The sequence below is a fragment of the Telopea speciosissima genome, chromosome 5 (genome assembly GCF_018873765.1).
Source record: "Telopea speciosissima isolate NSW1024214 ecotype Mountain lineage chromosome 5, Tspe_v1, whole genome shotgun sequence".
Taxonomy (NCBI): Eukaryota; Viridiplantae; Streptophyta; class Magnoliopsida; order Proteales; family Proteaceae; genus Telopea; species Telopea speciosissima.
Genome location: NC_057920.1, coordinates 25,610,309 through 25,633,777, shown reverse-complemented (window position 1 = coordinate 25,633,777; position 23,469 = coordinate 25,610,309). Strand labels below are relative to the sequence as shown.

General features: G+C 41.3%; 3 protein-coding genes across 3 annotated transcripts; 1 reads left to right on the top strand and 2 right to left on the bottom strand.

Moving 5' to 3' along the window:
• Window positions 1–254: 254 nt before the first annotated feature.
• LOC122662909 lies at window positions 255–1,704 on the bottom strand. Its single transcript, XM_043858611.1, has 2 exons — window positions 899–1,704; window positions 255–723 (listed from the first exon to the last, which is right to left on the bottom strand). Exons 1-2 carry the CDS (start codon window positions 1,702–1,704, stop codon window positions 255–257), a joined length of 1,275 nt encoding a protein of 424 aa, XP_043714546.1.
• Window positions 1,705–1,757: 53 nt separating this feature from the next.
• On the bottom strand, window positions 1,758–2,162 carry LOC122662908 (nucleoplasmin-like protein ANO39). The gene has a single exon (XM_043858610.1). It carries the CDS (start codon window positions 2,160–2,162, stop codon window positions 1,758–1,760), a length of 405 nt encoding a protein of 134 aa, XP_043714545.1.
• A 19,156-nt stretch (window positions 2,163–21,318) lies between these two features.
• LOC122662907 (protein FAR1-RELATED SEQUENCE 11-like) lies at window positions 21,319–22,620 on the top strand. Its single transcript, XM_043858609.1, has 3 exons — window positions 21,319–21,729; window positions 21,815–22,258; window positions 22,381–22,620. The coding sequence occupies exons 1-3, from the start codon at window positions 21,319–21,321 to the stop codon at window positions 22,618–22,620; spliced, it is 1,095 nt and encodes a 364-aa protein (XP_043714544.1).
• Window positions 22,621–23,469: the final 849 nt, after the last annotated feature.

Here is a 23,469-nt window from a genome sequence, read left to right as displayed (position 1 = left end):
TTTTATTGCTTTCAATTCACTTTAGTTTGATAGGTTAGATGCTCATGTGTTAGGACGCCGATTTAATCCCTTAATTTTGTTAGATGCTTATGAGTTAGGATGCATTGATTTTCGTTAGTTTAATTAGTTTAATTTAACACTTTAATTTCATTCACTTTGCATTACTTTTAAGTTATTTAAATTGAGTGGTGTATATCTCCTTGTGTTCGACCCGTAGCTACGATTGACCCGTACGCTTGCGATTTTATTTTAACTCAAACAATACAAGTTCGGTCAGCCAACTTCACCACAACTGTGTGATCTTTATCATTGACCTCAAACTCATATAGACCTGCTGCATATCCAGTGTAACCCCATGCAGCTCTTTCAATTGAATCCAATCTCTTCCTAACAGCTGGTGTTATTGTACCCTTGAATGTGCAAGCACTAGCATACCTCTTCTGAAACCTTGTCATCAGTTGCACCTTAAGTTGGTCAATCAAATTCACAATTGGCTTGTCTCTATATGGTGCAATCCATTGGTTGAATGACTCGGTCATGTTGTTAGTCACATGGTCAATCTTGGCTCCTTGATCAAATGCATGTCTTGACCATCTTGATGGTGGATTTTTCATCAACCAGTCATGAGCATCTACACTTATATCCTTCATCTCAACCATTGCTTTCTGCAAGTCAGCAAGAGTGTATGCTTTGGCAGCAACCCAAAGGTAGATCTCAATATTGCTTTAGGATAAACACCCATAAAGTTGGCATATTAGTGACTACAATAATGTCTCTGATTACAATCAGGGAATTGTTGTTGAATGGAATCAATTAGACCCTGTAAATGATTGACAACTATGTGTGTGTGTGTGTGTGTGTGTGTTAGATTAGGCATATAAATATAAGAAACGCATACCATAAATTAAGAAAAATGCATTTAGTAACCTTTTGTTTATCAGGCATAAAGGTCGAGTGGGGTACATAATCTACCTCAGATTGTAGAGCAATGTATAAGCAAACAAGGAACCACATCCAACTGTCCTTCCTCTCAACCTCTACCACCCCAAATGCAACAGGAAATAAATCATTATCTCCATCCGATGTTGTAGCTGCCAGAAAATTCCCCCATAGTCCTATAAATGGTTTGCACCCTTGTAAAAAACCTTTTATACATGCTTTAAAACACACAAATAACCTTTTAAACATAGGATTTTCATTCATATCTTGTCTCTCCACAAACTCAATCTTGATTACTGTGACTGGGTTATATTGATCAACCAATTCCAAATATGCTAGCAACTGTGCAAATGACTTTACATGATTGCCTTCAATATCTTCTTTAGCCATCATTCTTGCCCTGTACAATTGTTGATTGCTTGGTTTCAGTCCACACTGTACCCTCATCATTGCGTGTATGCTTTTAATGGTCATGGAAGGATTTGCCTTGATGTGGGGAGCAAGTTTACTTGCTGCCCACCTAGAGTTAGCTGCTGCAATTTTTGTCTTTCTTCCACTACAAGTATGTCTGTCTGTATACGATTTTACAATAAAAGTTTTGCCATCAGCTGCAGGTGAAACATGTATCCTCCAGGGGCAACCACCATTTGCACATATAATAGTTACTCTCGTCCTCTCATTCTTGAGCCTATGAATTTCAAAACCCTCTTGAATTGCATAATTCTTCAAGTGAGTTCTATATTGATCCACAGAATCAAAAGCCATCCCCTGATCCAACTCCAATTTCCCCTATCATTCACCCCACTTTTCCTGGAAAATTATGAATGGTACTCCTCAAAATCATAATTTAAAATACCATCCCTATCTAACTCATCTTCATCTTTATCTTCCTCAGGTACATAATCTGACTCATCATCTCCTTCCTCATCAACTTCCTCTTTATCTTCATCATCAAAATCACCAAGTATTTCTTTAGATTCACTGTCATCATCATCTGAAGAATCTGAAATTCTATCACTTTCTTTATCAAGTTTATCCTCACTAAGTTCCCATAAATCATCATCACCTGAATCATTCAATTCCACAGGTTCATACTCATTAGATTCACCAAGACTTGAAGGTGTCCTACATGATGCACTAAGGCCTGTAGCACAACCCCTTTTGACAGTCTTCTTTGGTAGTCTACTACTACTAGGACCAGTAGCACTTTGCTGTCTCAACATAGTAGATTCTTGCCCTACATTTCTTTACCTTCTTGAATTAGTAGCCCTACCAATCACCTCATGTTCAAACCCATTAATCTTATAAGATTGGCTTCTTTGGTCAAGCTCACTCTCTTGAACATTAAAGACATACAATCTAATGATCTTGTCATTATCATAGATGTCAAACAACTACATCATAGATTGATCATCCCACACCTTTACAACCTCATTCCCAACAGGTAGTATAGCTTTTCATTTAAAATTCAAACCCCTACCATTTGGTATATGACCTATGTCAAACCCTGCTCCTGATTGGCTGGAATTTTGATTAAAGGACAAGAACCCCTGATCAGGCAACCAAGAACACTGTGGAGTATCACTCTAGTGGTTTGGATTGATGAGGAAACCCTATGTGGATCATCCTACATGACTGTCAGTAGGTGGATAGCAAACCCCTGCAAATGTATAGCTCATTGCATGATGTATGGCCTGGATCCCAGGTAATCTCTCTCCTCCCCATAACTGTGGGACCCACTTCTAAAAAAGTGTGTAAAATCTCCCATAAGGCATGTGGGGACAATGCCCTGACCAAGGGTTAAACCCCTGTGCAAGCTCCACTGAATTTCAGCTTGCTGGAATTCTCTGGACGATGGCACTGGGCGATGCATACAAGGCCCAGTGACATCGCCCAGTGAGTGAAACAGCATATTTTAATGGTTTTTAATTATGGGGACCACCCAACATGGACATGGGCACCCTCCATAGATAGAGGGGAGTCTGAGGGACCACCTCATACCCTTAGTTCACTATGGACCCCACTAGTGTGCCCAAAATCACTCTGAATCAGTTTAAAAACTGATTTTCAAAAGGGGCCTTAACAGCCAAGCAAGCCTCAATGTGGGCTGGGCCTATAAATAGCAAGGCCTTGGGCTCATTTAGAGCCCGTAGCACTGTTGGAACCGCGAGGAGAGAAAAGAGAGAAAGAAGAGAGAAAGAAGAGAGGAAGAGGAAGGAAGAAAGGAAGAAGGAAGGGAGAGCTGCTCTCAACCCCTAGGCCTGGATTTTTGTGCCTCCTCTGCACTATTCAGGTATGAATACATATGTGTATACCTGCTGCCTCCATCCTATCTCTATGGTTGATGTGTTTCTACTCCCTGGGCAGCCTAGAACAGCTAGGGTTTGCCTTGGACAGCTCCAGATCTGCCATGCAAGCCTTGAGCATGGGAGATCTGAGATTTTTACTTAATTTTATAATTATGATCTACTGTTCTTGGAGCCGAATTCTGGTTGTGCACAGCTGCACTGCTAGATGCTCTGTTGCTTTGTGATTTGGAACCCTAGGTGCAAGCTAAGGCTGCACAGACCTAATCCTAGATGATTGCAGCTATGGAACATCAAATTACATCTAATTCCAGCCCTGCATGTGGCTGAAAGTGAGGTTCATGCTTGAAGAAAACCCTATGACACTATTCACTGGGTTGTCTGGGTAGCCTCTGGCAACCAAATGGTGACCCTGATGGAAGATCCATTTAGATCAAAAGGTAGATCATCCCAGGGGCTACCTGACCCCCTAACATGCATGGGGATCAGATTTGAGCATAGCCTAAAAAGCCCAACCTTGGGAACTCAGCCCAATGTCGATTTGAGGGCACTGGGCGATGCACCCAACGCCCAGAGCCATCGCCCAGTGAAGGAAATGCTGCTATTTTTGCAATCAGACCTGGGGAACCTCACCCATTGGCCATGTAACACTGTGGGAAGGTGAGAAATGACATAAATGCCCTTCCCCACATCTGTCCTTATGTGGGTATAGCTTGGGAACCCAAGTGGGCTCCGCAGGTGAAGGAAACCCTGCTATGCTTGGTCCTACAGCACAGACAAGTTGTGGACAGCACCGTGAACCTAATCTGACCTAGGATTATAGTCACTGTTAATGACCATTTTACCCTTGTGCCATTAACTCTAGATGATGCACCGGGACATGAGCCTAAGGCCCAGTGTCTCCAAATGAGTACTAACCAAGCACCGAGTCAACCCAGTAAGCTTAGGTTAACCCTAGGACCATCAGAGACAGCTTGGAAACCTAACATGACAACTTTAGATTTATATCTAGGACTTGATCCCGTGCTCGAGGTCAGCAATCAGACTGCTGTTGGAACTGAGTTTGCAACCGAGTTTCTAGAACCAAACTCAGGTGAGTGAATAATATTATCATATGTGCATATGTAATTATGATGCCATGCCGGCTATTAAGAATTGTAATTATAAATGCTGTGTTACTTACTTTTGTTTCAAATTACTCAAATCACTACATAATGACTGTCTGTGGATCAACACTGTGAATTTTATATGATGATTGTGAATGTTAGGCTAGATTCCGTAGTCGGCCTAGAAATGAGACCTGTGGTAGCCCATAGAACAGAATGCGATTGACACCACCCGACTCATACGATGCCATATAGACATGGGGTTAGAGTTTCATCACCCATGTTATGCACCCTTGCCAATAGGGGTTAAGGTGTTGGATGCCTGTGGGGGCGACCATATGTATATGAGAAAAAGAGAAAAGAAATGAAAAGAACACCAGAATGGTGAATACGGGCTGTAAGCCAGAAAAGAAATGGATTGTCCCACGGGTTAATCACAGAGGGCTGGTCGGGCTGACCTTGGTGAATGAATGCGGGAGCTGACTAGTCCTCTCCGACAACTCAATGGGTGTATCGCAGGAAGGGGTTAAAAGCCCGCACCAGGGATACCTGTATTGGGGATTGTAGTAGCACAGACCTAACTTAGTTGTATTGTTAGGTGGCTAATAAATAATCTAGACTTGCATATCATGTAGGATCATGTGGATTGTGGTTGCATGTGCGTGCATGATGATATGATTTACTCATGAGCTCAGTGGGGCTCACACTCTGTTATACATTGTTTTTCTTAGATGATTTTGCAGATCGATGTTGCTGTGGCATGGAGGCTCATTACGAGGAGGAGAGCCTTGGTTGTTATGATGATCTTGGTGTGGACCCCGACAAAGGTTGTGCCGATGATGCGTGTATTCTCGGTGGTCCTGGATGAACACCATTGAAGGGTGCACTTGATGCTTTTTATTTTGGGGACTCCTTTTTGTTTTGTCTAGGAGTTTATCCCCGTTCCTGTTGTGGTTTAGTTGTAGTTTCTTTTCTTTCTTTTTGGGTCTGAGTTACATTGCCCTGTATATATATGTATATGGTAGTTTTAGCTTTGCTCTTAAGTTGCGGGTTGTGGGGAAATGTATCAGAACAAACTTATCTATGTATCTATATCATCACCATTTCCCATATTGCTACGCTTTCTATTTTGTTATTGGAATTGTAGTTTATCTGCAGCACTCTGATCTTGCCTTTGGTAAAGTGAATGAATGTGGTTCCGTGAATGTAAGCACTGCTTCTAGATCCGTGGGATTTGGCGGATTACCGTTACGTAATTCGGGTCACCTACCTAATCCTTCCAGGGGGGTTTGGGGTGTGACAGAGCTTGGTATTAGAGCGTGAGGCTCTTCTTACATTCATGGAGTGCAGATTAGGGTTAATAAGCTATCAATATCAAAACAAGTAATAATTAAAAGCTGTAAGGGAGGTAGTTGCAATTAAATAAAAGAAGCATAATTTCCATTAAATAAAAGATAATTATGGCCAAGCCACTACATAAGTCTGATTGAAAGTATTACTCCAATAATTATATAAGTTGAAAAAAAACAAATGCTAAACTAGAAACATCCCAAACAAAAAAAATATATATAAGTTGAATAAAAGAGAAATAGTCTAAATCACTTAGCATGAGCATCTGAAGCTGATCAAGAACTACTCAGTCGGAGGCAAGTCTCTAGGTGGAGGCTGTGTCTGGCGGGAGTTAACCTTGTAGAACCTGTCCCAGAAGTCCAGACGTTGCTCTACAGAACCCACTCTACTCTCCAATGAAGTAAAGCCCCGTTCCATCCTAGTCGCCATATCCGAAAGCTGGGTACTGAGACTCTAAAAATGTGTCATCCTCTGCGTCCACTCAGATGGCCCCAAAATCTGAGAACTGGTGGCACCCGTAGCCTCATAGGCAGGTAAGTCAATAAACTGAGTGTCAACACCCTCAAAGCGGCCCTAACCCACATCCTCTACACCAATACTCTGCCTCTCACCATGTATGCCCTGGATGTCCACTCCAAAGTCCTGCACCTCCTCATCATGTATATCATCACCCAACTCCTCTACATCCAACCCCTCATCTCCCTGCTGCATCTCCATCTGCTCCTCATCCTCTGGAGGATCCTCCCCAGGCACTTTCATCTTCAGAATGGAGGTCTTATCAATGGGCCTGGACCTATCTTTCTCAGCATACTCACCCTCCAATGGAACCCCAAAGTACTAAAAGACTAAAGTGAGGAACTTCCTATAAGGAAGGTTCCCATCAGCTGGGTTCCGAGCATGGTAAAGCATTACCTGAAGTAAAAGATATGGGAGGTTTATGACTGGACCCCCCCCCCCCCTTACCAGCTTCCAAAAGACAATATGTGATGTAGGCTCTCAACATAGATATACTACCCCTGTTACCGACCTTGGTGTAGATGTTGTAGGTCACGCATCTACTAATGACACAAGCACTATGCTTGTAAGAAGTCTGAGACCTAGGCGTGTCCTGTGATCCTGTCAATGATTTGAAGACCCTCCTCCTGGTCTCTAAAGAAAACATCTCCGAAATGTCCATCCGTGGCTCATAATAACACCTCTCTCCTGTATTAGGTAAACTCAAGATCTCTGCTAGTGAAGCCGTGGTCAGACGGATATCCACTCCCTTCACCCTACTCTCCACTCCGAACTCCTATGCACTAGAAGGCACTAGGTTATAGTAAAAGTACCGAACCAAGTTGGGATAACAAGGTTCGGTGGGTGTCAACATGGAGGTCCAACCCAAGATGTTGAACCTAGTGTAGAGACTGTACTGATGGAAGTCATCCACCCAGACCACCCGACCATTCACAATCTTTAGAGATTCAAAATTTTTCCACTCCTTAGCATATTCATACCTAGAAAAGAGAAACCGGTCAAAGTTGGGTTCCTCCAAAGAAGAATCGTCTGTAGGAGATGATGCAGGCACCGAGGAAAATGAGGAATTCTTAGATTCAACTCGAAGTCGCTTCTGAGCCACAGATTTCCTAGCCGTACGATGGCTTGTAGACATTTTCTACAAAAGAGAAGAAAAGAATATAGTTAGGGCAAGAAATTTGGCAAAACCCTAACCAAAATATTAGGAAAGCAAAAGGAAGAGCTAAAATAGGGAAAACAACTCAGAAATCATACCTAGGCACATGGGTAGATTCGCGAAGAACACAAGGAAGCGTGAGGATTTGGTGTGGAATGAGTCCCACTACCCTCCAAAGACTTTTCCTAGGAGTTTAGAGAGGTTTAGAAGAAGTTAGAATGTAAATGGGCCCCTCTCGGACTCATATACTGCGCCCCAGATTCTCTGGGCGATGGCACTGGGCGATGTGTCCAATGCCCAGAGACATCGCCCAGTGAATGTAATTTTGTTGATTTGGGCTATTTGCATATAAGGACTTGAGATTTGACCATAATAACCCTAATGGACATAAAAATATGAATTTTCTTATTTAGTAAAAAAATTTTAATTAAAAAAAATATATATATATATATATATATATATATATATATATATAATATATAAATAATTAAATTAATTAATCAGACAAGTGTAGATTTCTTAAAGCAAAGGGAAGACAACTCCTATTTGGGAATTTTTGGTGGGGCACATATAACACGTTCTTTTATTCTCTCATTAGAGTAAGAACTTGTGGATAAATAATTATATTTATATTTATAAAAGTTGGTGTGAGTATCAAATATTTAGTTATTATGTGCTAATATTGTGATGTACGACCGAATGGTCTGATGTAATGCAAAACCAAACATAGATAAATAGGTATGTTATATGCGTAATTACGATGTATAGGGAGCATAGATCTTACCCTATCCATAGACTAGGTTAGCTGGGAATAGGAATCTAAAAAAGTTGTCTAACCAATAGAAACACTTAGGTGCTAAGGTACCTCGAGCCAACCCAAGATTAGTTTTGTGGATTGATAGTTATTTAAATTCCAATAGATATGTACTTAATTCTTTTAATTAAGTAAAACCTGATGCTTAGAATCATTCTCTATGACAGGACCTATTACCTCGGCCAAGGCTGGGAACCCCGACATCATGATCTATATTAGACAGTTACGAGAGAGACTGAGATGGATACGACTAGTACTATCCCAAGCCGAGAACAGATTGGACTTTTCTTTAGCCATTGCTACCATTAGTGGACCGGAAGAGCGAGACTATTTTATGACCTTAGCTGAAGAGGTAAGAGCGGACATAGAGTACCTACTTGTGATGGAGTTTGTGACAGGGAAGAGGTTGGAGATGCTTGCCTGTTAGACCAGGTAAATAATTAAAAGTCTTTTATTTAAAATTTTGAAATCTCTCATATAGTGGCATGCATAGTATATCGATACATAAAATGCTTAAGAAAGAGAAACGAAATATAAAACCAAATAAAACATCACACTATAAACCGAGATAACATATCTAATAATCCACCTTACTGGTGCGACTCATGAAACTCATTGGAACTGTGGACTAGATTTGTACTTGGTCTAGCTAGGGAATAACTGTTGATCAATACGGATGATATTGGAATATTGAACATGCTGCTCTTTTCAGAGAAGCAACAATGGTCAACACCAGAAGAAGTTCTCGTGGTGGTCGTAAAGGAAAGCAACCTCGACTTGTACTGGAGGTTGAACAGCCTAACGGGACTGAGGCATAAAATTCTGAAGCATCGGCTGCTTCGTCCGAGGCACCAGCAGCTGCTCAAGCCACTACTGATGCACCTCAGCCAAATATGGCAGCTGGTGACGTGACTGCATTCATGAGGACTATGATGCAGACCATGTAACAACAACAAGAATTGCTTGGTCAGATGTCTACTTAGTTTACAACCATAATGCACGAACGCGCTGCACCACCACCACCACCCAATCGGCCCGTACTATTTCCACCACCTGTGCCTCAACATTTAGCGGAGAACTCTACCGCCAAGGTTATGGAAAGATTCAAGAAACTCCAACCACCTGCATTTTCCAAAATAACTTCTGAAGCAATGCAGCCAAAACGGTGGATCAGTGCCCTAACAAAGGCATTTGATGTACTTGAGTGCACGGACGCACAAAAGATTATATGTGTGGGTTATCAGTTGCAGAGTGAAGCCGAAGCTTGGTGGAAAGCTACAAAGCCTAATTTGGAAGCTACTCAATCGAATCCCACATGGGAGCAATTTAAAGAAGTTTTCTTCAAGAACTACTTCCCAGAGAGTTTCAGGGATAGAAAAGAAGCAAAATTCATTGCACTGGTGCAAGGAACCAAGTCAGTGCTGGATTATTAGCAGCGATTTGAGGACTTGTTCCATTTTTCTCCAGAGCACCTGAAAGGGGAAGTTAGTAAGGCGAAGAAATTTGAGAAAGGACTCAAGACTGAGATCGGATCAGTGTTGTCAATCATGGACATCCGGGATTATGCTCAGATGGTCGATAAGGCGAAGACCATGGAAGATAGGTTTAAAGAGAAGGAGAAAGAAAAAGATGTGACATCGTCCGTAAGCAAAAGGCCAAACAATTTCCAGACCTATGCCTGGCCAAATAAAGTTTACCGCGGAACCAACTCAAGTTCTGTCTCGACTCCGTACCGTAGGCCGAACGTGGGTCAGAACCCTTTCTGCCCCACATTCAATTGACCTGCTCAACCGGAGATGAGTCAAGTGACAACAGCAGCTTCGCCAGCCCAACCAACAACAAGTCAAGTGAGCCAAGCCACAACACTTGCTGCTCCACCCTTGAAGTGTTACCAATGCAACAAGGAAGGGCATATGGCCAGAGATTATAGAACGCGTGGGTACAGCAACAACTCGCTGAATCAGCCCTACGCTAGGTCCTTCCAGCCACGGGACAATCGGACGGAAGGAAAGGTGTTTGTGATGACGAATGAAGAAGCTGAGGCGAACCCCGATGTATTGACAGGTAAGTTTGCTGAACACTACTAACTTATAGGGACTAATTGGCTTACTACATGTAACCTAAATTACCTACAAACCCTAGGTACCCTGAATGTCTCAACTATACCCACGCGAGTATTATTCGACGTGGGCTCGACCCACTCTTTTGTCTCCTCCACCTTTGCAAGTAAGATGAAAGATCAACCGAGAGACATCGGGCATGAGCTAGTGGTCAGCACACTGACAGGAAGTGTCGTGAGCTTGAAGAAGGTCTACGACCTTTGTCAAATTGAAATTTGTGGGAAGAAACTAACCACACGATCAATAAAGATGGATATGAAGGATTTTGACATAATACTAGGCATGGACTGGTTGTCTGCCTATGGTGCAAACGTCTTATGTGCGGAAAAGAAGATAATGTTTAAGTTGGGGAATGGTTCAATCTTAACATATCAAAGTGAACCAAGGAAGAAATCCAGGAAAATAACCTTATCGGCTATCCAGGCGCGCAAGTTGCTTGACGATGGATGTCAAGGCTTTTTGGCCACGGTGTTAGACACGAAGGCAAAGACCTTTGGAAGAATTGGAAGTCGTCAGAGATTACCCTGATGTCTTTCCAGAAGATCTGACGCAGCTACCACCTGACCGCGACATCGAATTCGGGATTGATCTAATTCCTGGTGCAGCACCGGTATCCAAGGCACCATATCGGATGGCGCCAATCGAACTGAAAGAGTTGTAGGTTCAACTTCAAGACCTGCTGAAGAAGGGATTTATACGACCCAGTGTATCACCCTGGGGAACACCCGTGCTGTTTGTTAAGAAGTAGGATGGTATTATGTGACTGTGTATCGACTACCACGAGTTGAATAAGCTGACTATTGAGAATCGATATCCGCTGCAGTGTATCGATGACCTATTCGATCAGTTACTAGGAGCACGAGTTTTCTCCAAAATTGATCTTAGGTCGGGATACCATCAATTGAGGATCATGAGCGGTGATATACATAAGATGGCGTTTCGAACTCGATACGGACACTATAAATTTTTAGTTCTATAGTTCGAGTTAACCAATGCCCCCGCAGCATTCATGGATATGATGAATAGAGTATTCTATGACGTGCTGGATAAGTTCGTCATCGTGTTTATTGACGACATCCTGGTGTACTCCAAGAGTGAGGAGGAACACGCTCGACACCTTACTTTCGTATTGTGGCGGCTGCGAGAACACCAACTGTACACCAAGTTCAGTAAATGTGAATTTTGGCTTCACCAAATTGGATTCCTGGGACACATTGTCACTGAGGATGGCATTAAAGTAGACCCAGGCAAGGTGAAAGCAGTTCTTGAATGGGAAACTTCGAAGAGTTCCACTGAGATTCGAAGTTTCTTAGGTTTGACCAAATATTATCAACGGTTTATTGAAAATTTCGCGCGAATTTTGGCACCTATGACAAAACTCACAAAGAAGGGACCCAAGTTTGAATGGAATGAAGCATGCGAGAAGAGTTTTCAGGAATTGCAAAACCGTTTGGTAACAGCTCCAGTTTTGACCATTCCGGACGGCACTGGAGGAATGGTGGTATACACCGACGCATCCAAAACAGGATTGGGTGGCGTCCTGATGCAGAGAGGTAAAGTAGTCGCCTACGCCTCCAGACAATTAAAGGAACATGAAAAGAACTACCCCACACATGACCTAGAATTGACGGCGGTAGTTTTCACATTGAAAATATGGCAGCATTACCTATATGGTGAAAAGACTGAAATCTTCAGCGATCATAAAATTCTGAAGTATTTCTTCACCTAGAAGGAGTTAAATATGAGACAGAGACGGTGGTTGGAATTGGTGAAAGACTATGATTATGAAATCCAATACCACCCCGACAAGGCCAACGTTATAGCTGATGCGTTAAGTAGAAAATCTCAGACAGCATCTCTCACTTCTTTGGTTATAAGCGAACAGTTGTATGAAGAAGCTCGAAAGATTGATCTGGAACTCGTGAGCAAAGGACCGACTATGCAATTAGCAGCTATAGACTTGCAACCGTCAATACGAGAAGAGATAATTGCGAAGCAACCATTGGACCCCGAGCTAGCTAAGATTATGTGGTAAGTACAACAAGGTGTCCACAAGGACCCAGATTTTTCTTTGGCCCATGATGGTGCATTGAAGTTTCGAGATAGACTGTGCGTGCCTGATGATTTTGACGTCCAACACCAAATGCTTAAAGAGGCACACAATTCACCCTATACAATCCACCCTTGAAGTACAAAGATGTACAAGGATTTGAAGAAGTATTACTGGTGGATGGGAATGAAGGAGACCATAGCAATAAACGTGTCCAAGTGTCTCACCTGTCAACAGATAAAAGCAGAGAGACACCGACCGTATAGATTGTTGCAGCCACTTCCTATACCTGAATGGAAGAGGGAAAGAATTACTATGGATTTCGTGACAAATCTGCCCAACACCAAGAAAGGCATGAATGCGATTTGGGTGATTGTAGGCAGGCTAACAAAGGCGGCACACTTCATACCAATCAAGATAAGTTACCCAATGGAGAAGCTTGCCCGAATATACATTGAAAACATATTCGGCTTACACGGCGTGCCTGTCAGTATTGTGTTTGATAGAGATCCTCGATTCACCTCAAGGTTTTGGAGAAGTTTACAAAAGGCATTGGGATCTCAATTAAATCTTAGCACAGCTTTCCATCCGCAAACGGACGGACAGTCGAAAAGAACCATCCAAACACTAAAAGATATGCTCCGAGCCTGTGTTTTGGAAATGAATGACAGTTGGGATGCTCACATATCGCTGGTGGAATTTGCTTATAATAATAGTTATCACTCTACCATAGGCATGGCCCCATTCGAAGCATTGTATGGACGGAAATGTAGAACTCTGTTATATTGGGATGAAGTTGGCGAACGAAAATATCTCGGACCTGAGATGATACAAGCGACATGTGACAAGGTGGATGTCATAAGAGAGAAGATCAAAGCAGCCCAGTCAAGACAGAAAAGTTACGCAGATAATGGAAGGAAAGATATTGAATTTGAAATCGGAGAAAAAGTATTCCTTCGGGTGTCTCCAACTAAAGGATTGCTACGTTTTAACAAGAAAGGCAAATTGAGCCCAAGATTCAATGGTCCTTATGAAATACTCAATAAAGTGGGACCCGTAGCATACCGACTGGCACTGCCACCATCCTTGTCAGGCGTCCACGATGTTTTTCATGTGTCAATGCTGAGGAAGTACATTAATAATCTGACACATGTACTATCAACTGAACCTGAATAGCTGGATGTGGATATGACCTACGAAGAGCAACCTATGGAGATATTCGACAGAAAGGAGCATAACCTCCATAACCGCACCGTCGCTTTTGTAAAGGTTCGATGGGGAAATAACCCAATAGAAGAAGCTTCATGGGAGCGTGGGGAAGAAATGAAGGAGAAGTATCCTCAACTCTTCGAATTGCAAGGTAAGCAAATTTTGAGGACGAAATTTTGATTAAAGGACAGGAGAAATATCAAACCCTGCTCCTGATTGGTTGGAATTTTGATTAAAGGATAGGAACCCCTGATCAGGCAACCAAGAACACTATGGAGTACCACTCCAGTGGTTTGGATTGATGAGGAAACCCTGTGTGGATCATCCTACATGCCTGTCAGTAGGTGGATAGCGGACCCCTATAAATGTACAACTCATTGCATGATGTATGGCCTGGATCCCAAGTAATCTCTCTCCTCCCCATAACTATGGGACCCACTTATGAAAAAGTGTGTAAAATCTCCTATAAGGCATGTGGGGACAATGCCTTGACCAAGGGTTAAACCCCTGTGCAAGCTCCACTGAATTTCAGCTTGCTGGAATTCTCTGGATGATGGCACTGGGCGATGCAAACAAGGCCCAGTGACATCGCCCAGTGAGTGAAACAGCATATTTTAATGGTTTTTAATTGTGAGGACCACCCAACATGGACATGGGCACCCTCCATAGATAGAGGGGAGTCTGAGGGACCACCTCATACCTTTAGTTCACTGTGGACCCCACCAGTGTGCCCAGAATCACTCTAAATCAGTTTAAAAACTGATTTTCAAAAGGGGCCTTAACAGCCAAACAAGCCTCAGTGTGGGCTGGGCCTATAAATAGAAAGGCCTTGGGCTCATTTAGAGCCCTTACCACTATTGGAACCGTGAGGAGAGAAAGGAGAGAAAGAAGAGAGAAAGAAGAGAGGAAGAGGAAGGGAGAGCTGCTCTCAGCCCCTAGGCCTGGATTTTCGTGCCACCTCTGCACTGTTTAGGTATGAATACATATGTGCATACTTGCTGGCTCCATCCTATCTCTGTGGTTGATGTGTTTCTGCTCCCTGGGCAGCCTAGAACAACTAGGGTTTGCCTTGGACAGCTCCAAGTCTGCCATGCAAGCCTTGAGCATGGGAGATCTGAGATTTTTACTTAATTTTATAATTCTAATCTGCTGTTCTTGGAGCCGAATTCTGGTTGTGCACAGCTGCACTGCCATATGCTCTGTTGCTTTGTGATTTGGAACCCTAGGTGCAAGCTAAGGCTCCACAGACCTAATCCTAGATGATTGCAGCCATGGAACATCAAATTACATCTGATTCCAGCCCTGCATGTGGCTGAAAGTGAGGTTCATGCTTGAAGAAAACCCTGTGATACTATTCACTGGGTTGTCTAGGCAGCCTCTGGCAGCCAAATGGTAACCCTGATGGAAGATCCATTTAGATCGAAAGGTAGATCATCCCAGGGGCTACCTGACCCCCTAACATGCATGGGGATCAGATTTGAGCATAGCCTAAAAAGCCCAACCTTGGGAAATCAGCCCAATGTCGATTTGAGGGCACTGGGCGATGCACCCAACGCCCAGAGCCATCGCCTAGTGAAGGAAATGCTGTTGTTTTTGCAATCAGGCCTAGGGGACCTCACCCATTGGCCATGTGACACTGTGGGAAGGTGGAAAATGACATAAATGCCCTTCCCCACATCTATCCTTATGTGGGTATAGCTTAGGAACCCAAGTGGGCCCCGCAGGTGAAGGAAACCCTACTGTGCGTGGTCCTACAGCACAGATAAGCTATGGACAGTACCGTGAACCATCTAACCTAGGGTCAGGTACAGTCACTGTTAATGACCATTTTACCCTTGTGCAATTGACTCTGGATGATGCACCGAGACATGAGCCTAAGGCCCAGTGTCTCCAAATCAGTACCAACCAAGCACCGCATCGACCCAGTAAGCTTAGGTTAACCCTAGGACCATCAGAGACAGCTTGGAAACCTAACATGACAACTTCTGATTTATAGCTAGGACTTGATCCCACACTCGAGGTCAACAATCAGACCTGATGATCCTATTGGAACTGAGTTTGCAACCGAGTTTCTAGAACCAAACTCAGGGGAGTGAATAATATTATCATATGTGCATGTGTAATTATGATGCTATGCCAGCTATTAAGAATTGTAATTATATATGCTGTGTTACTTACTTTTGTTTCAAATTACTCAAATCACTGCATAATGACTGTCTGTTGATCAACACTGTGAATTTTATATGATGATTGTGAATGTTAGACTAGATGTCATAATCGGCCTGGAAATGAGGCCCGTGGTAGCCCGTAGAATGAGATGCGATTGACACCACCCGACTCATACGATGCCATATGGACATGGGGTTAGAGTTTTATCACTCGTGCTACGCACCCTTGCCAACAGGGTTTAAGGTGTTGGATGTCTGTGGGGGTGACCATATGTACATGAGAAAAAGAGAAAAGAACACCAGAATGGTGAATACAGGCTGTAAGCCAAAAAAGAAAAGAAAAGAGAAAAAAATGGATTGTCCCACGAGTTAATCACAGAGGGCTGGTCGGGCTGACCTTGGTGAACAAATGCGGGAGCTGACTGGTCCTCTCCGACAACTCAATGGGTGTATCGCAGGAAGGGGTTAGAAACCCGCACCAAGGATACATGTATTGGGGATTGTAGTAGCACAGACCTGATTTAGTTGTATTGTTAGGTGGCTAATAAATAATCTGGACTTGCATATCATGTAGGATCATGTGGATTGTGGTTGCATGAGCATGTATGATGATATGATTTTCTCACGAGCTCAGTGGGGCTCACACACTGTTATACATTGTTTTTCTTAGATGATTTTGCAGATCGATGCCGCTGTGGCATGGAGGCTCATTAAGAGGAGGAGAGCCTTGGTTGTTATGATGATCTTGGTGTGGACCCCGACAGAGGTTGTGCCGATGATGCGTGTATTCTCGGTGGTCCTGGATGAACACCATTGAAGGGTGCACTTGATGCTTTTTATTTTGGGGACTCCTTTTTGTTTTGTCTAGGAGTTTATCCCCGTTCCTATTGTGGTTTAGTTGTAGTTTCTTTTCTTTCTTTGTGGGTTTGAGTTACTTCGCCCTATATATATATGTATATGGTAGTTTTAGCTTTGTTTCTGTCAGCTTTGCTCTTAAGTTGTGGGTTGTGGGGAAATGTGTCAGAACAAACTTATCTATGCATATATATCATCACCATTTCCCGTATTGCTACGCTTTCTATTTTGTTATTGGAATTGTAGTTTATCTGCAGCACTCTGATCTTTGATAAAGTGAATGAATGTGGTTCCGTGAATGTATGCACTGCTTCTAGATTCGTGGGATTTGGCGGATTGTCGTTACGCAATTCGGGTCACCTACCTAATCCTCCCAAGGGGTGGTTTGGGGTGTGACAACCTAGGACTGTACCGTAAATGTGATACACCATATTAATATATCCATACCTATCTCTATTAACTACCTTATGTCAAACATTCCCATCATAATAGTAATTAATTGAGAATAAATTCATCCTGCAATGATTGAACAAATATGCAAATATTATGATTAGAACACTCCACAAATAAATTGTATATGGGTGTGTGTGTGTGTGTGTGTGTTCTATGAATATATAAAGGGGGCAAATTAGTAGAGCAGTAGGAGCGTAGGGGGCTGTGTGCAAGTTAGTGGAGTAGCAAGGGCAGTAGGGTGTGTTTGTGTGTTTGTGTGCAAGTGAGTGGTACAATAGGGGTAGTAGGGGGTTGTGTGTGTGCACGTGAGTGATACAACAGGGGCAGTAGGGGGTTTGTGTGTACAAGCGAGTGTGTACAATTGAGAGGGGCAGCAGGGTGTGTGTGTGTGTGTGTGTGTGTGTGTGTGTGTGTGTGTGTGTGTGTACGAGTAAGTGGTACAGCAAAGGGCTTGGGGTGTGTGTGCTTACTAGTGAGTGAGTGGTGCTAAGGAGTGTTTGTGTATGATCTCTGTTATATCAATACGATCCTCAAATTAGGATTGAATGGTCTATAAATTGCAATAAAAAACCTAACACTAAGATGTTCATGTATTCACATATCCAACAAATATTGATTTTCAGATGAAGGTTAGGGCAAAAAAATTCAATTTTGAAACCCAAAAGTTCGATGGGTTTGTGAGAACTTACATTGGGAATAACTGGGCTTTGTGGGTAGTCACCAGAGTGAAGTTGTTTCTTCAGAGCTTCATCGGGGTTCTTCAGTCAGTGATATGTGTGCAAGTGCGTGGAGCAGACTACCACGGTTGCAAAGGTGAACCTTCTGTTTCTTCCTTCTATTTCGATGACGGTTGTAGAGGTGAGAGGTGACCAAGTGAGTGCGCAAGGGTGCAAAGGTGAGAGATGGGCAGCGGTGACTAGTTGCAAAGGTGGGAAGTCTTCTTCGTTTAACTGAGGAAGAAGATGACTTTGTTCAATTGGTTTAATTGGAAGGGCAAAATTGTCTTTTAAGAAAAACTAACCTGCTGACATCACAAATTAACAATTAAAAGGCTAACCCCATTAATTTTTTGGCCAGAATTGATATTGGGTACTTAGTGGGTTGCATTAAAATAAGGGAGTAACTTAGGGGGTGGCACTGATAATTTCCCTAAATTTTATACTAAAACAAATGGAGCCTATATAATCTCTAACATGTAAACCCACCCCACGGTTAAGATGTCACCTATAGATTAAGACCCATCTCAATGCAGTGGAACATTCCTTCAAGTTATTGGCAAAGTATAAATATAACAACCTTTGATATCGTCACACAGGCATATCGGATGGATGTGGCTTGGTCCATCTAATAGGAGACCTTACACCAATCATATTGCTTAAAACTGATAGGAGAACCCACATTCCCATCTTATTGCTCAAATTTCAGACTTAAAGTAGTGGTGCATAAAACATAAAAGGGAAAGGGGTTCTTTGAGCATGCAGGGTGCTCTCCACCCTCTCACATAAATATTGTTTATTCATTTATTGAAGGAAAGAGAATAATAAAAAAAAATAGGATGTGAGGAGATGCAGTGTATGCCTTAGGCAGAGAGCCTTTTCCCAACATAAAACTACAAGAATGACATATCATTGTAATGACTTTAATGGCACTTACATATATTTCCCTTCGTTTTTTTATGGGTGCGTCTGTTTGTAACCAAGAAGGTTACAAACAGACTTTGTAACCGGACTATACGTGCCCTTTAATATAATTGTTGTAAGTCTGTAACAGTTTATGTAAGGTCAATTAGTGTAATTTCACATAAAAATAATCAAGTGACTATATTATTTATGTTTCTTTGAGTTAAAAGGATAAAATGGGAAATGCACAATCAATTTTTAGCTTTGAATAGGACATTCTCCCTGAATTGCGAATAGATGACTGTTGGAGGTTTTCGGAACAAGTGCGACGCGTTGTGCACTGTCCCCTATTCTGGCCAAATCCCTTTCCCCTGCAGTTCTTAATCTAACCTCCCCTATTCCGGCCAAAATCTCTTTCCCCGCAGTTCTTAATCTAGCCTCTCCTTCCTTCCCCATCTCAAAGTAGGAATTGTAAACCTTTCTTTCTAATCTTCAACCTGGTTTTAAACTACTCTGTATCTGTCTCAGAAACCCCCACTTTTTGGGGTTGAACGAAAGCTCGACAATGATGGAAGAAGGGAGACGCTGATATAAATACTGTATGTTCAAACACCATTTCCATCTTAAGTTTGCAAGTAGGTAAGAATCTTCCGACCTTTATCTTTGATACATTTTAGAAGCTCCTTGAAACTCACGACACGAGTGAGTGTGTGAGAGACCAAATCCTTTCCACAAGCCTTCCCAGTACTTAGATGACCATGTGGTCGCTTCTTTTCCTAATAGAGGCAGTAGCCATAAAGTTTTTTATTAAATCTCAAAGCTTGGCCTAGTTAATGTCGTTCTTGAAGAGGCAATTTTCGGCAAGAATTGGGAGGTTGAAGATGAGAAAACATCTAATTTACATATTAAGGACATAATTTTATATTTTTTTGAATAGACCTTTTTTCTGAATTATTTTATAATATACTCCTAACTTTAGTTTAAATTTCAAAAAGACCCTTTTATTCATTAAAATTACATATTCAGCCTAATGGCAATAATAAAAGTTCCCAATTTAAGTTTATATTTCAAAAAGACCCTCTTATCCATAAAAAAAATTATATTTTCAAACCAGTCTTTTATTTCCTTCTTCGTTTTCAAGTTAAGAGTTCTTTTGACTACTTCGATTGATATTTAGGACTTTTGTTTATCCTATTGTTAAAGAACTTGTTAGACTTCTTCTTCTTCTTCTTTTCCAAGGCCATCTTCTTTAAACCAAAGTTTTTTTTTTATCTTCTGAACTCTTTCTTGTAACTCACTTTTTTTTTTAGTTTACCATCCTATTCGCGTGATACAATATTCTTAGTTTGATCTTTGGTTGTAGATAAATGGAAGGTGAAACATCGCAGGTAAGTCACATTAACTCTTACTATTATTGTCAATGTTATATTAAATATCTCAGTTTTAGTTCTTATTTATTTGCTACTCTAAAAGCAAGTTGGAAAAAAAGATACCTCCCATAGTTTATATAGTCCTCCACCCTCTGATGAGAACCTATTGTAGTTGTACACCTACAATTATTGCTAAATTTGTTTCTCATTTATTATGCAATAGCATAAAGGTCACTATATCACATCTCTATGCACATTTTGATGCAAGAAATACACATTATTTGGTGTGTCATCTAAGACGTTTTGTTTTTCTTTCATTTCACCACCCAAAAAATGATTAGATGCTCAAGCATGGCCAATTAATTTGTCAAGGTGTTGTGTTGTAATATATTTCTAAAGTAGGTTATTTAGTTTTGGCCATATATGATTTACCATATGTGGGTTTTGATGATGGTATGGTTGCATACAATGTTTTATTTATTTATTTATTTATGATTTACCATCTGTGGGTTTTGATGATGGCATGATTGTGTACAATGTTATGTTTTATGGAACGTTTGGTTTATTATTCTTAGTTTTCCTATGTCTACTTGTCTCGTTTATAATTGTAAAATTATGCTAATTATATTTAATGTCATTTTCTTTCAAATATCATAAAAATGCTATGTTTATGTTTTTTGTACTATAGTAATGTGACAGTAGCTGATTGGGTTTTTTTTATGTCATACTAGTTACAGCCCGTCTTCATCGAAAGAAACATAGTATACCATCAAATTGATGGAAACCCAGACCTCCTACCAAAGGATGGCAATATGGTAAGTGAGCCATTGACCTTGTACATTGGGAAAGTCTTTGGGTGTTCTGAGTAGGCCTTAAATGAATATAGTATGTATGCAAGGAAGCAGGGGTTCCCTGTTAGGAAACAAAGGTGTGAAAGAAGAGAAACTGGGGATCATGAAGTATATCGACGGGACTTTGTTTGTCACCGATCCGGTAATGGGAGTAAAAATGATGCAATTGCTAAAAACATTAAAGAGTTAGATGATGGTTGTAAGAAGAGACAGAGACAATACCGCTCATGTCGTTGTAATTGCAAAGCACACATAAGTGTTTTCTTATCTAGGAACAAGGACATGATGTTGTGGGAAGTTCGCAGTTTTGCGGATGACCACAACCATGACTTGTTGGAACCAAATGAGGTCCGTTATTTGAGAGCATATCGGCATATTTCAAGTTAGCATAGGCGGTGTCTTGACGCTTGAAAAAGCTAGAGTACCAGTTCCCAAGATGCTTAGGATATTGGAAACAGAGCATGAAGTTGGAGTTGGATGCCTTCCATTCAACGTAAAGGATGTGTACAACTTTCTTAGCTCTCAAAAATCATTTAAGAGGGAAAATGATGCAGCCAATCTTGTCCTCAAGTGCAAGCATTTGAAATCCTTGGATTTGGAATTCCAATATGAGTACCAAGTAGATGATGAGAACCGTTTAGAGTACATTACTTGGTGTCATAGTACTTCTATTCGTGGTTACCAGCTCTATGGTGATGTTGTTGTATTTGACACAACTTATAAGTTGAATGCGTATGACATGCCTATAGGTGTATGGGTTGGGGTGAATAACCATGGTTGTTCTGTTTTCTTTGGGTGTTGTCTACTAAGGGATGAGCAACAAACGTCATTCGAGTGGGCGTTCAAGGTATTATTAGTGTAAAATTGTTATAATTGTGTGGTTAAACATTTTTTTATTTTCATGATAATTTAGATTAACAAATGTGGTATAGGTGTTCCTCAAGTTTATGGGTGGCAAGGTCCCCAAAACTATTATCACCGATGATGATCCTCAAATTGGTGGTGCCATAGAGAACATTTGTCCAGCCACCAAGCACGCCTTATGCATGTGGCATATTGCTAAAAAAATTCCCGAAGTATTGTCTAGTGTACTGAAGTCTCAATTCAAAGAATGGAACAAGGCTTTTCAAAAACTAAGCAAGTTAGAGACAGAGGAAGATTTTGACAAGGGTTGGCAAGCAATGTTGGAGGAATACGATCTAGTGGCCAATGGACATTTAAGGAGACTATATTTGAATCGGTCTAAATGGCCGAAACCATATCTTAGGTCTTATTTTTTTGCTGGGATGAGGACCATCGGCAAATCTGAATCTATGAATACCTTCATAAAGCATACCATCTCATCACAGACTCATCTAACTGATTTCATTGATCAGGTTTAGTTTATTTGTATGAATCTATGGTAATCGATATTGTTTCTAAGCGGTGACATTATGAACTAGTGTAATAGCTTCGTTACACTTAACATCTTGTCATCTAATTGTTTTTGTTTACATAGATTGGAAAGGCAGTAGGAGTGTTGGTTCAAAAGGGAGAACAAAAAGACATGCAACAAAAAGCAACAACATTAACAATTTTGACCCAACAACCAATTGAGATACATGCCTCAAAAGTTCTAACTCTTTATGCCTTTCGGAAGTACCAAAATGAGATAGTGGAATCGTCTTCATATGAATGTTATCAATCTGACCATGGGTTTTGGATTGTTCGACATGCGGAGCATGTTGATAAGTGGTGAACAGTTCAGCATTTAAGCGGGGAAGAAACTATTAAGTGTAGTTGTAAGTCATTTGAGTTTAAAGGCATCCTTTGTAGGCAAGCACTTGCTGTCCTCATTAGAAGCAACTTATTTCATACACCTGACCAGTACTTACTTCCATGGTGGCGACGTGAAGCGTCAGTCTTGATCGCTTAAAAAGGCTTGAGATCATCCAGCCACTTACATCTTAGTTTGTATATGATGCAATGAAATCCAAACGTCATCATGACTTGGCTGTTAAGGTAATGCACAATGCAATTCACCAAGTCATAAGTGTTGAAAGTTCAGAGGGAACATCTATGAGTCATAACCCGATTAGGGACGCAGATAATGATCCAGAGTGTTATTACGAAGACAACACAGAGAATGACATGGATTCAAGTGATGAATATCAGTTACTCTCATTTGATGACAACATGAAAGGAGTAGTTAACCCCTATCGTTCAAAGCCGAAGGGCTGTTCGAAGACTCAAAGATTCAGATCATGGCAAGAGTATACAAACAAATCAAGGGAAACTCGACAAGGGGGTATATCTTCTAGTACTACAGTAAAAAAACCACGAATGTGTGGAGTGGCCGAGTGTCGTCAACCTGGCCATGATAGGAGGAAATGCCCATATTTGAAAGATGATGGTGTTGGTACCCAAGAGGTTTGATATGAATTTTTTTTTTTTTTTGTCTCATTTGCATATGTTTGTAGTTTCCTTTGGTGTACATCATTTAATCTACTCTTGATCTTCCAATTCCAAAGCATCCATGGTAGCATTGGCGGTGGGCATTGAGGTAATTGCAGTACCTTTTGCCACTTTTGTAAGTTTGTTTGTTCTC

Excerpts from the sequence above, each read along its gene's own strand:
- LOC122662909 (XM_043858611.1), bottom strand. The coding sequence starts at position 1,704 with ATGGCTTTTGATTCTGTGGATCAATATAGAACTCACTTGAAGAATTAT. Across the intron at positions 724-898 it reads TGCATTTTTCTTAATTTATG|CAATATTGAGATCTACCTTT; the intron begins GTATGCGTTTCT and ends TTTATCCTAAAG.
- LOC122662907 (XM_043858609.1), top strand. The coding sequence starts at position 21,319 with ATGCTTAGGATATTGGAAACAGAGCATGAAGTTGGAGTTGGATGCCTT. Across the intron at positions 21,730-21,814 it reads CATTCGAGTGGGCGTTCAAG|GTGTTCCTCAAGTTTATGGG; the intron begins GTATTATTAGTG and ends AATGTGGTATAG. Across the intron at positions 22,259-22,380 it reads TAACTGATTTCATTGATCAG|ATTGGAAAGGCAGTAGGAGT; the intron begins GTTTAGTTTATT and ends TTGTTTACATAG.
- LOC122662908 (XM_043858610.1), bottom strand. The coding sequence starts at position 2,162 with ATGTTGAGACAGCAAAGTGCTACTGGTCCTAGTAGTAGTAGACTACCA.